General features: G+C 40.3%; 1 protein-coding gene across 3 annotated transcripts in view; it reads right to left on the reverse strand.

Moving 5' to 3' along the window:
* Positions 1 to 7160: 7160 nt before the first annotated feature.
* The window catches only part of RAD21 (RAD21 cohesin complex component), a 32192-nt gene continuing 24452 nt past the window's right edge, over positions 7161 to 14900 (reverse strand). For 2 of the 3 annotated variants that reach the window (XM_039526354.1, XM_039526355.1), the window contains exons 10-14: positions 14070 to 14229; positions 13443 to 13594; positions 12130 to 12279; positions 10091 to 10174; positions 7265 to 7456 (exon numbers count right to left, since the gene is read on the reverse strand). In XM_039526354.1, coding sequence (XP_039382288.1) covers positions 7265 to 7456; positions 10091 to 10174; positions 12130 to 12279; positions 13443 to 13594; positions 14070 to 14229 — 738 coding nt within the window. Of the gene's footprint in view, positions 7457 to 10090; positions 10175 to 12129; positions 12280 to 13442; positions 13595 to 14069; positions 14230 to 14900 lie in introns of all 3 variants that reach the window. The other variant, XM_039526356.1, reaches the window with a different exon arrangement.

The following is a 14900-nucleotide window of genomic DNA, read 5'->3' on the forward strand; positions in this document are numbered from 1 at the left end:
AGGAGGAGGAGGAAGTGCTCTATGTCTATAACCCCTACTCTTATTTCTCTGCAGGTTCTGCTGCAGGGGCAGAGTAAAGGTGGGTCTGCTGTGGGCAGAAGTGCTTTCTGGATGGGGATGAAATGTACAACCCCAAAGACTTTAAAGTTGCCCAAGAATTCTTCAAGCTATGGAGCTTAGACAGTTTGCTCTGAGAACAGTGAAGACCCTTTGAAGGGCAGATTGTGTAAAGTTTGTTAGACCTCTTATGGAAGCCCTGAGCATTGCAGTCAAACGCTCCTGTGCGTGGCCATTGCATAAGCCATGAACCTAACCATCAAGTCTACCGCATCCAGTGCACCCTGCAGCTAAGGTCTTCCTACAGATTTTCCCTTCATCAGCTAATGACGGGAACTTCTGCCTACCCTTCTGTGACAGCATGTCTCTAAACTTTAAAATGGAGTCCCACGCATTAAAATTATACTGACCCAAAATCACTTACTGGTTGGCAATCCTGCATTGCCACCCCCTACTGGAATAAACTTTCCTACCAAACAGCTCTAGGTTATTTTGCATCTTTCAATTTAGGGGACTTCCCTTGTTGCCCTTGTCATTCCTTTTCATTGGCTACTGACACCACCAGAGAGCCCAGAGACAGGGGTGATGAGAATATAAGTATTCAAACCCTTGGGACAGAACACAATATTTACATTTGGCCCTTCTTGAGAAAGGGGGAAGGGACAAAGGGGTCTACCAGAGAGCCTTAATGAGGTCCATAATTGCTGCATTAATAGGTAAGGCCATTCTTGAAGGACCTACTGTGGCCAAAATGTCAACAAGGCGGTGTGAGGATTCTTTAACTTGCTCCACCTGAATCCCCCGGCTAAAGGCCACCAAGAGCTGCTAGGGAGGATGGCCTTATAGTCATCTGGGGGAGGCTAAATGCTGGAGGAGACTCCCTCATCAGGAGAGGAAGAAGAAGAGGTCAGCACAGGCTGAGGCTACTTCTTCCTCCCCCACTAGCAGTCCAGAAGGGTTCTCCTGAACTGCTTCTTGCTGCTCGGTACCAGTGCAGGTACCGGGCTCAGGAACAGATGGTGTGTTGTGAGTAGGCGTTCCATATCTCTCCAAGGACACAGAACCAGAACATGTGTATGACCTAGAAACTGGAGGGAAATCCCACAGGTTCCAAGAAGACCACTGGAAGAGGTGGTGAGCCCCACTGACCCCCTGGTCACCCACCCGATGGTGCTCTTGCTGAAGGTTCCCTAGCAGGGTAGTAGAGCTTTGGTGGAGAATAGCAAGAGTGGCTATGAGGCTGGGAAACAGAAACCAATCTCCTATTCAGGAGAGGATGACTCTGCCTCTGCTGACAAAGGAGGGGCTGCTCTCGACCGTGCCAGAGCTCAATGTCAAGTCGGAGAAGGACGCAGCACAGCCAGCCCTGGAGGTTTCCCCTTTGACAATACTGACAGACACTACTGCAGTTTGAGGCCATGGAGGGTACTCTGCTGGTACCGAGAGTGCGGTCTCCTGGCCTACTGGAGATAGATGCTCAGTAGATCACTCACTGACGCAAACACCTCCAGCATGGTGCTGCAGATGTAGAAGGTGCTCCTTTGATGGTACCTGCCTCAGTGCCAGAGAAGGAGGAGAGCTAATGTTTCGGCTGCACTCTACTTTCATCTCCAGGCCTAGAAGACTTCAGTGCCAGTGCCCTTCCTCTCTCGGTGGTCTGCTTAGAGGTCTTATGCCTCTTCTTAGGTACCGGGGACAATGAGCTGTGTTGGGAATCAAGCAACATAAGAGGTGCACTCCTAAGCGATGCTGACCGACTGAACTCTGACAGAGATCTCAGGGCCACCTCCATGAGTAAACACTTTAGTCTGGCTTCTCTGTCTTTCTTTGTCCGAGGCTTAAAGTCTTCGCAGGTCTGACAAACAATCCTGAATTTGAACTTCCCTAAACATTTCAAGCAGCTTGAGTGTGAGTCCCTCATGCGCATTGGCCTAGCACAAGAGAGAGAGGTCTTGAAGCCTGGTGATCAAGGCATCCCTCAGTACTGAGTAACGGAAAACACCCCAAACTGGGGACCAAAAAGGAAAACATACTTAGTTCATACTGTAAATAGTGTATTAACATTACATATCTAGAAAACTATCTACAGTTAATTTACAATGAACACATAGAGAGCACTTGCTATGGCAAGTCAAGCAATTCCAATGACCATCATAGGCAGTAAAAAGGAATTGAGGGGGTTCGGGTTCCTTTATACTGGCCTGCAGGGCACACAGCAGCAGAGAACACTTGAGCCGCTCCTATGGTACCTATGAGGGAAAAATTTCCGACGACTGTGTGCGGGGTACACCCCCCCCAAGAGTGGAGTGGCCATGTGCAGTCACGCAAAGAACTTGAATTGCCTGTCTAGAGTAGGAGGGACAAAAATAAACATATTTTTAGGCTCATTTGTGCATTTGCATATAAATCTGAAAATAAGTATCAGCCTCCATACCTACAAACAGAGCTGCAATGGGGAGATCCAGCGAGTAAATCAGAACATCGTCATTATGTGCACCATGCAGGTCAGTGAAGTTCAGGCTCCAGAGTATGACGTGTGTTAAAATATGCTTCGTCACTGTGGAGTAAGGCAGAGTGCACCATTTGCTAAATTTTGTCTTTATGAAAGAACCTCATTGGTAATCAGTAAACACTGGGTAAAACCCACTCTGCTCTGATAATTATCATCACTTTCAATGAACAATTAATAAAAATGAGCTAACGTCAGCACCGATTGGCCATTTTTAATGACTAAGTTGAGAATTCTTTGTGTAGCCAATTTGCCTGCTGGCCCATTTTTGTTGGATTATTATTTTTATTTTTTTCATACACTCCCTTCAAAGGCTTTAAGATTGTCAGTGCAATTGCACAGATATCAGTGGTCAAAGAGTGACAGAAGGCTCCCAATACCTGTGCCCTGCTCCAATTCACACCACAGAGAGCAGACTGTCACACTTAAACTGGGACTGTTTCTGACAGCTGTGGAGATATAATTTAGCACTGAGAGCACTTGAGACCTTCTGCACTTATTTCAGGCTTGATAAACCATCAAGAAAACCTGCAATTATCTCATTAAATAGCTTCTACCAGAAGAAAGTCTTATCAGACTTTTCTAGCTGAAACCACTTTGAGAAACCTCATTGCTGCCTCCCTCAGCTTCCTCATAATCCAGCTGTAAGTTTACATTTCAAGTCACTTATAAAAAATTTAAACCTTGTATTTTTTTATTTGCAAGGTGACACTCAGCCAGTTAACCAGCCATGATGGCATTCTGTGTGCAAGTGTTGATACATTTGATTGTCTGAACATTGCATATTTATCATAACCCACACACATTCTTTGCATATCTTTCTCTGGACTGTTATGCTTTCACAAGATGTGCTTGTGTCTTGGAGATTAGAATCTTAGAAGGCACAGAGTTGAGAAACAGTTTGAGATTGTGGAGTAAATTGGCTGGACCCTTTTGCTAAAATGGCCAGCAGTGAAATAGAAGAGAGTGCAGAAAAAACCCACAAAAATGACTTAAGGATTAGAGATGCTGAAAGAGCTCAATTTATTTATCAAAAAGTAGGTTGATTTGATTACAGTATATCAGTACCTTCACACAGAAAATACAGGGTATTAAAGGGCTTTTTAATTTAGTTGAGAAATGAACCAGTGACTGGAAGCTGAAGCTAGACAAATTCAAACTAGAAAATAAGGCACAATCTAACAGTGAGTGGTTAACCATTGGAACAAGTTTCCAAGCAAAGTGGATTCTCCATTTCTTGCTATCTTCAAATAAAGAATGTATGATATTCTGGAAGAATGCTTTAGTCCAGCGGTTCTCAAACTGTGGGGTGGGACCCCAAAGTGGGTCACGACCCTGTTTTAATGGGGTTGCCAGGGCTGGTGTTAACTTGCTGGGGCTTGGGGCCGAAGCCCAAGCCCCCATCACCCGGGGCCAAAATCCAAGGGCATCAGCCCTGGGCTGTGCCCCCCTTGCCCAGGCCAGCAGGGCTCAGGTTTAGACTCCCCCCCCCCATTTTGAGATCACGTAGTAATTTTTTATGTCAGAAGGAGTCACTGTGCAATGAAGTTTGAAAATCCCTGCTTTAGTCAAATACAATTTATTCACTCAGGGTAACTGAGTGAATTGTGTGCATGTATTGTAGAGGTTGGCTAAATAATCTAATCTGTTATACAAGAGTCATTTCAGAGAGATCTCATTTTCTTTGCAGTTGAAGTCAGGGGGGGAGAGGAATAGCTCAGTGGTTTGAGCATTGGCCTGCTAAACCCAGGGTTATGAGTTCAATCCTTGAGGAGGCCACTTAGGGATCTGGGGAAAAAATTGGTCCTGCTAGTGAAGGCAGGGGCTGGACTAGATGACCTTTCAAGGTCCCTTCCAGTTCTAGGAGATAGGTAATAATTGGAGATATACCAATTACCTTTGGATTGACATCTTAGCAGATGGCCCAAAGAGTACATCTGACATGGTCAGTAGCTTGGACTTCAGAAGCAGTTGTCATATTCAACTGAGAAAAAGACTAAGAGGGACAGAATAGAAGGCACAAAAAATTGGCAATGGACCCAAAATGATCAAGAATAAGCAAAATGCAATAGACTGGATTGCAACACGCCCTAAAGGCAGCCAGTGACGGACACCTGCAGAACTACTCCAAGACAAAATCCTGCTCCTGACCAGAAGCAGACAAGTAGGAGGAACATGGAAAGCAAAAGGAGACCTCAAGTGTGTAAGAATTACTGTTATAAATCTATTATCTATTTTGTTTATAAAGGCCTTCATTCAATTGGTTTAATTCATTCTTCGCTTTGAAATTCTCCAAATCCCTGATCCCAAACTAGGAGATGGAGACAAAACCAATACATACATACAGTATTTATTTTTAGTCAGTCTGCACTCCACCAAAGAGTTCATTTCCTGGGCTGGTTAATAGAAAATATTTGTTCTACTCTGTTCTACATCATCATTTGTCACATGGCAAGTAGTTCACATGCCACTGAGGTGAAGGGAGGGAAGAATTCAGAGCTTGGCAACTGCACTACACTGAAACATCTTCGCAATGGGGATAGCATAGATTGTATCAGAAGTGAAACTAATGATGGAATGTGTTAACAGCCTATCCCATTGCATCTCTGCATCTCTCAGATGATCTCATGTAGTTAATGAGCAGAAAGGCATGATATATCCTCTGGACTGTGAAAGTGAAGGACTTTGGGACAAGTAGCATTTGCTCATTCCCCTTGCTGGACACTGTCCCTTGTGCCCCAGGAGCTCGCAGCCCCGCTGCCTAGAGCATAGCGCTGGTGGCGCAGTGAGCTGAGGCTGCGGGGGAGGCAGGAGAGCAGGGGAGGGCCCGGGGCTAGCCTCCTGGGCCAGGAGCTCTGGGGCCGGACAGGACGGTCCCATGGCCCGTAGTTTGCCCACCTCTGATTTAAAGTGTTCCTTCCTAATGGAAAAAAGTAATTACACATTTGAGGGAGTTTTTAAGAATCTTTTTAAAGAACTAACTTCTCCTCCTAATACCAAATAAGCAACATGTCACTGAAAGGTACTCAAAACAGGATATAGCACCAGTACATAACAGCTTATAACAATTTTTATTAGAAAAGTTATACATACAGCATCACCTATTTTCAAGAATATCAACCTTGAAAAGCAACAAAAAACAGACTAACAAAATGTGTAACAAGAAACTAATGACCTTTCTATAATTAAACACTCAAGTTATCTACAATGTCTTTTTACAAAGGGGCAAATCATGGTTTTACAGGCACATTATGTTGAAAATAAAGCTGCAGTAACTATTTTATACAATTAACTTTTTCAACAATTATTAAAACACGGTCATTATGTAGTCTCAAATTTTTAAAACATTCACATAATTTTACACTTGAGTATACACTGAAATTTCAGAGTCCCAAAAGAGAATCATTTCACAAAAGTGCCAACATTAAAACCAGAACTTTCAGTGTGAATAATTTTGCCCTAAAAAAGTTAAGACGTGTTTCCATAATCAACATATTCACATAATTTCTGATACTATCTGGTCCTAACAGTAAAGCTTTTATTCTTTATAGTAAAACCCAATAGGACTTATTTTGCAAAGCTGTTAAAATGTTCTGAACAGAGGAGTGTGCATTATTGGAAAATTGTTACTAAAACTATAAATATATCTGAAGAGCCATTAATACACTTTACACAGCAACATTTGCTTTAAGTGTAACTATGTCTGCTTGTACTATATATTTAGTTTGCTGTCCTTTCAGTACAGGTTGTGTCTTGATTTAATTCAATATTTTACAAATGCAATCTGTTCAACTTCTCCTATGCTCATCTCCATAGGCCTGATTAATGTCAGAAAATATACAATCCAGAAGTCTGTTCTTTAAAAAAGTTTAGGGTTTATGTACAGCTCTATCAAACCTAAAGCATATGGATATTTTAAGTTTTAAATGAAATTACTAGAGAATTATTTGCTGCCTATTAACAGTAGCTAGCCATTATCAGTAGTGGACTGCAATGAGGTGATAAATGAAAAGGAATGTTTTGTCTAAGATGTTTTACACATACTCTGTCCTCCTGCAGAAGTAGGATCAGTTATAGGAAGTGCTTTCCATAGACATCTATTTTCCTTTAGCATCAAGGGCTACAAAATCCTACTGCAAAAATGACAAAGCAAAGTTCACATGCCAGGCACTACCATTCACACTGGCAGCTGCAAGAGACCCATGGTACCCTGGAAGAAAACAGACACAGAAATCTAGGGAAGGAAACATTCATTACTATGAGAAGCAGACAGAACATATTAGACAAGTTTGGCAAAGTTTTTAATCAGACAATAGGTTGGCCTTTCAGGTTTACTTGTGTAGGTTAAAAATATCATTACTGAATTAAACTAGTCAAATTATAGTAAGACATTTTCATTGTCACAACATTACATGCACCAATATTGCACACATCTGCTCTGAATAAAACAATCTTTATCTGGGTCCTTGAATTGCTTGTCTTGTTTTTGCAGTTGGAACTCAAGCCATCCACCCCAGCAGTGTCACTAAAACATGAAAGTGGTAAATTTAAAATACAAGAACCAAAACCAAAAGAAAACCAAGGACTTTGTACAGACAATTAAAATCTAAATTTTCTCCAATGGTCTTGTGGGCCCTACACATGGGGCAATACATATGTACTAGTGAAATTAACACTAGCTATGATGTATCTAACCATTCAAATAATATGGAATCTGGGACCAGGTGTTGCAATGATGTCGCTGTATGGCTCTTCTTGTGTCAGCTCTATAGCTTGCTGCTTTTTGAGTACCAAGAAGCTGTAGAATTTTGCTGCAGCTTGTTTTCTGTTTGTATTTCTGCACAGCTCAAGCAAACTGATAGATTCTGCTCCAGTCTTAGCAAGAGCCCTCTGGAAAAAAAGAAACACACAAAAGTTGGTTGATACCATAAACAAGCCCCCCAAAATTCTATATACCCAATTATTTGATCAACACTGATTAGTACAGAAGTCAAATATTGCAAAAGCTCAAAGCATTTTGGCAGCTGTGGGTTTGGTGTCAAGGCACTCATCACTAATGGGTGCAAGATGTTTTAATCAGCAGGGAGGGGCAGCTGTATTCAGGATTTGAGGTTCCACTTAATGTCATCCACAGCTGCTGAGGCAGGTGACTATTACTTCTCCTCCAACTCAGGAAACACTGGCTCTCAAAGTAAACCCCATTTTAGCAGGGAGCACACCTGTGATAGATGCGCCACTAGTTCTGCCAGAAAGAACAATTAGAGAGATATTACAATACACATGAGATCAAGTAACTTCAATCCTTTGGTAGAATCCCAAACCACTTAAAGCCATATGCTTGCCTGTGATTCAGTAAGTATTTGGGAGAAGAGGCATATTACAGTAAAGGACAAGACTTTCAGAAATGACTAGAGATTTTGGGTGCCCCTGTGTTTTTGGATGCTCAACTTGAGATTTTTATTTATTTATTTATTTATTTTTAAGGGGGCTTGATTTTCCAACAGTGGGTACTTCTGAAAAAAATCAGACACCTTTTCGGTGAGAGCATCCCAAATCACTCCTTTTTTCAAAATTGCTAGGGTTCAGGAGAATTGAGATTCTCCTAGCCAACAATACTTTTGTAATGACAGTCCAAAGTGACAGCTTCTGCTGAACATAAATTACAGTTAGTAGATGTACGTGTAGAGAACGGTCTGCCTTACAAAGTCAATTGGATGGGAAAAAAATCCATGGATAGTCAAACCAAAACAGAAGTATCCACAAAGGGGTTTGCATGAGTTTAACTAAATTAATTTTATTCCTTTAGTTAAACTGATTCAACTAAGGTGGAACTCTGGCATTGTATTCAGAAGGAAGTTAGGATGCTTCTGAATACCAGCTTCATCTGTGAAGAATTTAGTCAAGACAGATCACTGACATTCAATTTTCAGAATGAGAAATCCGTGATATCAACTAAAACTTCCACGTATGAAGTGAGCTCACAGGTTCAATGCGACACCAAAAGCAGCTTTTATCAGCAGCTAAAGCCACATTAATATTGCACAGGACAGGCAGGCTTTTAAATAGGGTATTATAAATGCTCCAATCCCCTCTCCCTCAAACAAATATTGAGAAAGTGGGTTATCTTCAGTGTCTATAGAAATTAAAGAGCTGTCAAATGAATTGAGGGAAAAAGGAATCCAGACTGACAGATCAAGGAGATCAAGTAATGTGTATAGGGGGCCTTTTTTGTATCAGATCGCAACGATTTTCTGTTCAAATTTGTGCAATCTTATGCCCAAATGCAAACTAGTACTCATGTCAAGCAGCTAGGGTTCAGACAACTGATCAGAAATCCCCCTGCCCCAAGAATTATGCCTACAAAGGGATGACTTCTAGACTGAGATGTTGCAAAGTGATTGGATTCCGGGAGTTCAGTTCAAACTTATCTACTGACCTCCCCAACAAAGTTGAGAATCATATTTATTTCAACCAGGAGGACTGAGAATGTGTGCTTCTCATGAACTTGCTCATAGCAAAATCTCTCTGAGCAAGTAGTAAAGTCATATGTGAATTTCTTCCATAGCTTTTAAAAGACTCTCCAGTGCAGTCTTTTCCTGGTGCTTTGTGTGGAACCAGTATTTTGTTGTTCAGAGACAGGAACAGAACTCTTATGTCCTACTCAAGACCAATCTGATCCAGGTGCTCCAGATTCAGGTAGAATTCATATAAATTCACCGTCAGTTAAGTGTAACAACATCTTGAGACATGGCTTTATCCCACATTTGTAGGGTTTCCTGAGACAGCAGGAATGATTTTGTTTTTCTGCAAACTGATATAGAATACAGTGACTTGACTCTCTGAATTAAGACCAACTTCAGGGATGCAAGTTCTTCGAAAGGTTCCCTCAGACAGTTGCTCAAGCAGCAGAATGAAGGTCAGGATCTCAGCCATGTGTGTGTCTGAAGTATGTGAGAATGGTAGGAAGTACACCTGTTTCTAGGTATATATGATTGGATGTGAATGGTCTTTTCAATGCTGAGCTGTGTTCACATGGTTCTTGGCCAATTTCACTGAGTACTGCTTCTCTTTGTGGAAGTGGTCAAGAGCGGTTCCATAACTGCTAATGAAGGTTAGGAGTTCCAAATGTGGTCTGCAGGCAGCTGAAAGAACTGGAGGTGCCTAGGTTCCATTGCAGAAGCTGATATGTGTTACTCGGAAAACAATTAGGAATTTGAGTTTTTGGAGTTCCTGCCTTTGCTGCAAGCTGAAGTACAGATCCAAAGGTAGAACACAGACAGGTCCTACAAGTATCTGGCTCAACTGTCCCTCTACTGAATACACATGTTTACTTTTAGAGTGCTTTCAATGATTTACCTAATCACAACCTACACTTTTTCTATGCTCATTTCAAAATCAAACCTTTAAACTGTCAGTCACGTATGTGGTGTCTACTGTCAGCCTAGCTTCTACTTGACCTCTTCATTGGTCAAAACACGCTAAACTGGTTCAAGAAGTAATTTTAAAGATAAGTGCTATATGTACCTGAAGACCATGAAGCATCTGCTGAGTTCTCTTATTCCATCTTCTTTCTTCTTGATCTTGATCACCCCCCGTACCATCTTCTTCCTGCAGCCAACAAAAAATTCACACTTAGAAACACCTGTAGGCTTAGGTTAATATTTACACACTTAAATTTTGAAATGAAATCCATGTTTCTAGAGTTGTTTTCAAGCACTCCTCTCCTCAAGCCAATCAAGAATTTGCTGGAAGGTCACGATGGCTTGACTTACAAGGGATGAAGAAGAATGGCAACACATACAAGGAAACTGGATATCCCGGTGGAACTAAAAATAATTGACAAAAGGCTGCTTGCCTGCTCTTATTGTATGTTAAAGGTATGTTTACAAAGCAATTAAACACCTGAGGCTGACCCATGTCCAGCGGGCTTTTACTGCAGAATTGTCATGTAGACCAGGGGTTGGCAACCTTTCAGAAGTGGTGTGCCGAGTCTTCATTAATTCACCCTAATTTAAGGTTTCGAGTGCCAGTAATACATTTTAACATTTTTAGAAGGTCTCTTTCTATAAGTCTATAATGAATAACTAAACTATTGTTGTATGTAAAGTAAATAAGGTTTTTAAAATATTTAAGAAGTTTCACTTAAAAATTAAATTAAAATGCAGAGGCCCCCGGACCGGTGGCCAGGACCCCGCCAGTGAGAGTGCCACTGAAAATCAGCTTGCGTGCCGCCTTCAGCACGCGTGCCATACGTTGCCTACCCCTGATGTAGACGTTCGGATTCTTGGAGTCCCATGAAACAGGCATAGAAAAGAGATTTGCTCAAAGCTACAGAGGAAATCTATGGCACCACTGAGACTAGAACTTAACTCTCTCAATGTCCATTCCTGCACTTCATCTACAAGAGCATCCTACCTCTCCTAATGGAGAGTAGGCTCAACTTTTAAAGGAAATGTTCTACATTCTAAAAAGAAGCACTTTCTGAAACACTGGAAATGCTAGATAAGATTGCAAGCCAAATCCCATCTGCTTTAGTAATCTTCAAATATTTAATTTCCTTTTGCTTCAATTAACACTGTTCAAAGCAGGATGAAAACTAATTTACAGGCTGATGTGTGGCTTTCCTACTGTCCCACCATCACTGTGTTTAAGCAAAAAAAGCCACTGCCAATTGGCAAACCCAGGAATTGCAAGCTTAAGGAGATGTCCTTATTTCTAGAACTCTGATGTGATAGTTATGGGTTTTCAAAACTATGTTTTGGTGCCTGTCTGATCCTTTTCATTGTACCGCACTAAGTTATATGTACATTATTCCTCAGTGCATGCACATGGCTTTTTTACATGACCACAGTGCTATGTACACAACATTGTCAGTTTAAAATCTACACTGCGAAGAAGTATCTTCACCTAGGCCATTCATGCCTTATTTTTTAAAATTCCTATTACATTAACACTCAAGAGGCCACATCAAGATCAGGGATCCTTTTCAAACACATAAGTTACAATCTTTGTTCCAAAGAATTTACAGTCTAAGAATGAATTTAATTTGTCACTTATACTCTGTTTACTTTTAAATTTTCTCTCAGCTTGTGCAATGGAAATCATTTAAGTCAGTTTCAGGACCATAATTATGTAACGTGTGTGTTTCAAATGCCACAAAGTGCTTAAAATTCTACATAAGAATTTTAGATTTGTGAAAACGTTTCACTTGATCTTAAACTTTTTTTGTTGTAAAACTTGTTTTTACAAAATTGATCAACGCTTAAAATCTGATAACACCCCCTGAAGTTCAAAATGTAACACCTATAGCTGTTAACCGTATGTTAAGTACAGCCAATACCTCTCCAATCAGTTGAGCAGCTCATCAAGTTAAGCGTTCTCCATCTCTCAAAGTTCTACCCTTCGTCTCTCTCCCCAAGTAATCAGAAAATGCTTCCTTAACTGAAACACTTAGTTTAAGGGATGTCACAATTAAAGAGATGGCAGTAAAAATATCTTCAGGAACCCCACCGAGTATTTCCTGTGTCAAATCTATAGACTGATCCTTAAGAGCTCATGCCTACCTCCTCCTCTTCTTCCTCTTCCTTCTCTTTTTCCTTCTCCTTCTCTTTTTCTGGCAGAAGTTCCAGCTCTGGTATTAGCTGGCAGATATTTTGAGGCTCTTCTGGTGGCATTTCCACAGGTGGCATTTCCAACTGTTGTAACGGCTGAGGCTTTGAGAACACACAAGACATTAAAGTTAAATGGGAATTAACATGAAGATTTCAGCTACTGCAACTTTTAGGACTGAAAATCTTAAATATACAATTTAAATATACAAAATTAAAAACTTAATCCAAGTTTCTAATTTTCAGACATTTGCTGCAAATAATCCAAGTGTTCTTTGCAAAGAAATTCCACATTTATTTTCCTTAGCTCCCCATAAATCTCTAATTTTATATTTCATTAAACCTAGAAATTCTAATAAAATATTAGTAACACAAGTCTGTTTCCCAAGAAGTTGGCTTAGTACATCACCCTGGGAACTGATCTTACTACAGAGAAATATGGTGTACTTTGGATTAGATATAGCTTTAAGATCGCCTAGATAGCCAGATGCATTGTTGTATAAACCCCATTGTCAACTGATTGGGGAAATGCCTCTTCAATGCATTAAAACCTACGGTGGCATCCTCTGTGGGATAAGAGTGAGGACACTGGTATGAAGGCACTAGCTAATATTTTCAGAAGTGACTTACAAATACGGTACTGAAGACCCCATTCCCCACAGATCATGCAGAACTGGAAACACACTGCTTGCTAAACACTGAAGCAGAGGTATCCAAGTTGTTAATTGTTCCCCATCCTTATAAATGAAGGGTGAAAACAGACAATTGAGGTTTTTCTTGCCAAAATAGTCTGCCAACAAGCAATTCTTTACACCAAGATAGACAGCAGCACAAGCAATACTATAACTGTGTGTTGCATTGAATTATATCTTGGTGAAACCTGCATTAAATTACATCATCAATTGAGCGGTTATAAAAGCAACTCTCATTGTAAGAGGTATTCCAAACATGTTAACCAATGCATTGGGACATTCTCTTTCCTTTAAATGTAAGGACTTAGCATAGCACCAGCTTTTCCCATATAGACCTTTTTACCATGACCTTACTGTTTTGGAGCTGGTTTCATTTTTACTCAAATTCTGTAGGACACGGTCCCAGACCCACCTTGATATGTTTCTGTGGGGTGGGGGTTGGGAGAATTGCTTTGACGATTTGTAGCAGAAACTAATACCATTTCCTTCCCACCAGAGAACGTTATCTGCTTCTAGATAAAGAGCATATAGTCACTACTCCTGTGTAACTCACATCTTCACTATAATCTTACTCACAGGTAATACAGGCTCTGGTTCCACTTGCTGAGCCTTGCGCTTCACGCCTGTTTGAGGTGGTGGGGGTGGCATGACAGATTCATCCAAGTTGGTTCTGCTGCCTTCCATCATTGATTCCTGTAGGCGGCTTGGCTCTTCCAAGATAGGTTCATCTATATTTTGTGATATTCAATACATTTTATAAATAGATATTCTGATTCCATTGTATATATAATTTATAAATAATCATGTCACTTCTTAAACTCACACCAATCAACTCACAGCACCTCCAGAGTTTACAACAATTAGGTCCATATTTTCATACTTACACAGTTTTTGTACTGATTTAATTAAATTGACGCAAAAGTCAATTTAGTTAAATCAGTGCAAATGTGTGTACAGACCAGCCCTTAGTGCCCATTTAATCCACTGGACACAGCTGTCTCATGTAAGTCTGCTATATTTAGAAAAGATCTACCAACAAAGGAGTTACTGACTGTAGCAAGCTATACAATGAGTAATTACAAAGCCCTGTGCTATATAACCTAGGTAAATGTTTCCCCTCTAGTAATTTAATATAAAGGACAAATCCAAATGAAAATTAAGCTTTGAAAGGAAGTAGAGCATGTTGTTTAATGAGTTACAAACCAATAACATCTCGCTGTTGCTGCTGCTGCTGCGGTTCCTCTCTGGGCACCTCTGGGTTTTCAAAGTCTTTAAGGAACTCATCCAAGTTATCAGCTTCTCCACCTTTCCTCCGCTTTCTGAGGTCTTCTGGTACAAGAGGTGTAAGACAGCGAGTAAAAAGCTATAAGAAAAAACAATCACTCCTGTAGACTAGTAGTTCTCTGATCTGTAGTTAAACACACAATTTTTCATATTATATTTGTTGCAGAGATGGATTTCTCATTATGTGCCCTTGTTCTAAAAAGCTTCTTTCCCTGAATGTTTAAGAATTGTTACATATCAGCAGGCTTGGCTGAATCCAATTTTTTTTTAATAGCTTCGACTAATACAGATGTTTCTTTTTAATCATTTAAAAAATGTTATCGATTTAAATTTTTCATAGTTGTGCAAAATTAGTGGCCAGACTATACCTATTTAATTAAAGTAGATGCTAAGAGTCAAAAAGGTAAAGATTAATAATAGTCTAATCAAATTGTCAGCATATATCAAAACAAAGTAAACAGCCTTAAATCAAACTAAGTGGTCACACAACACTTTTCTTACTTTCACTATCTGCAAATTTCAGTCAGATGAAAATATTTTTTCCTTGGCTTGTGTGGGTGGTGAAACACACTACTGATTGACATTTACTGTTAAAAATCTAATCCTTTCCAGCCTACATATCAGTGACTGAACTACATGCAGACTCCAGAAGTTTGTTTTCAGTTGAAGCAAGTTTTCAAAAATGTACTGTTTACCAGATGCTGCTAATGCACATTTTTGCTTGCTATATAAGCTTTCAGCTTCACCCAC

Source organism: Mauremys reevesii, linkage group 2 (genome assembly GCF_016161935.1).
Source record: "Mauremys reevesii isolate NIE-2019 linkage group 2, ASM1616193v1, whole genome shotgun sequence".
Taxonomy (NCBI): domain Eukaryota; kingdom Metazoa; phylum Chordata; order Testudines; family Geoemydidae; genus Mauremys; species Mauremys reevesii.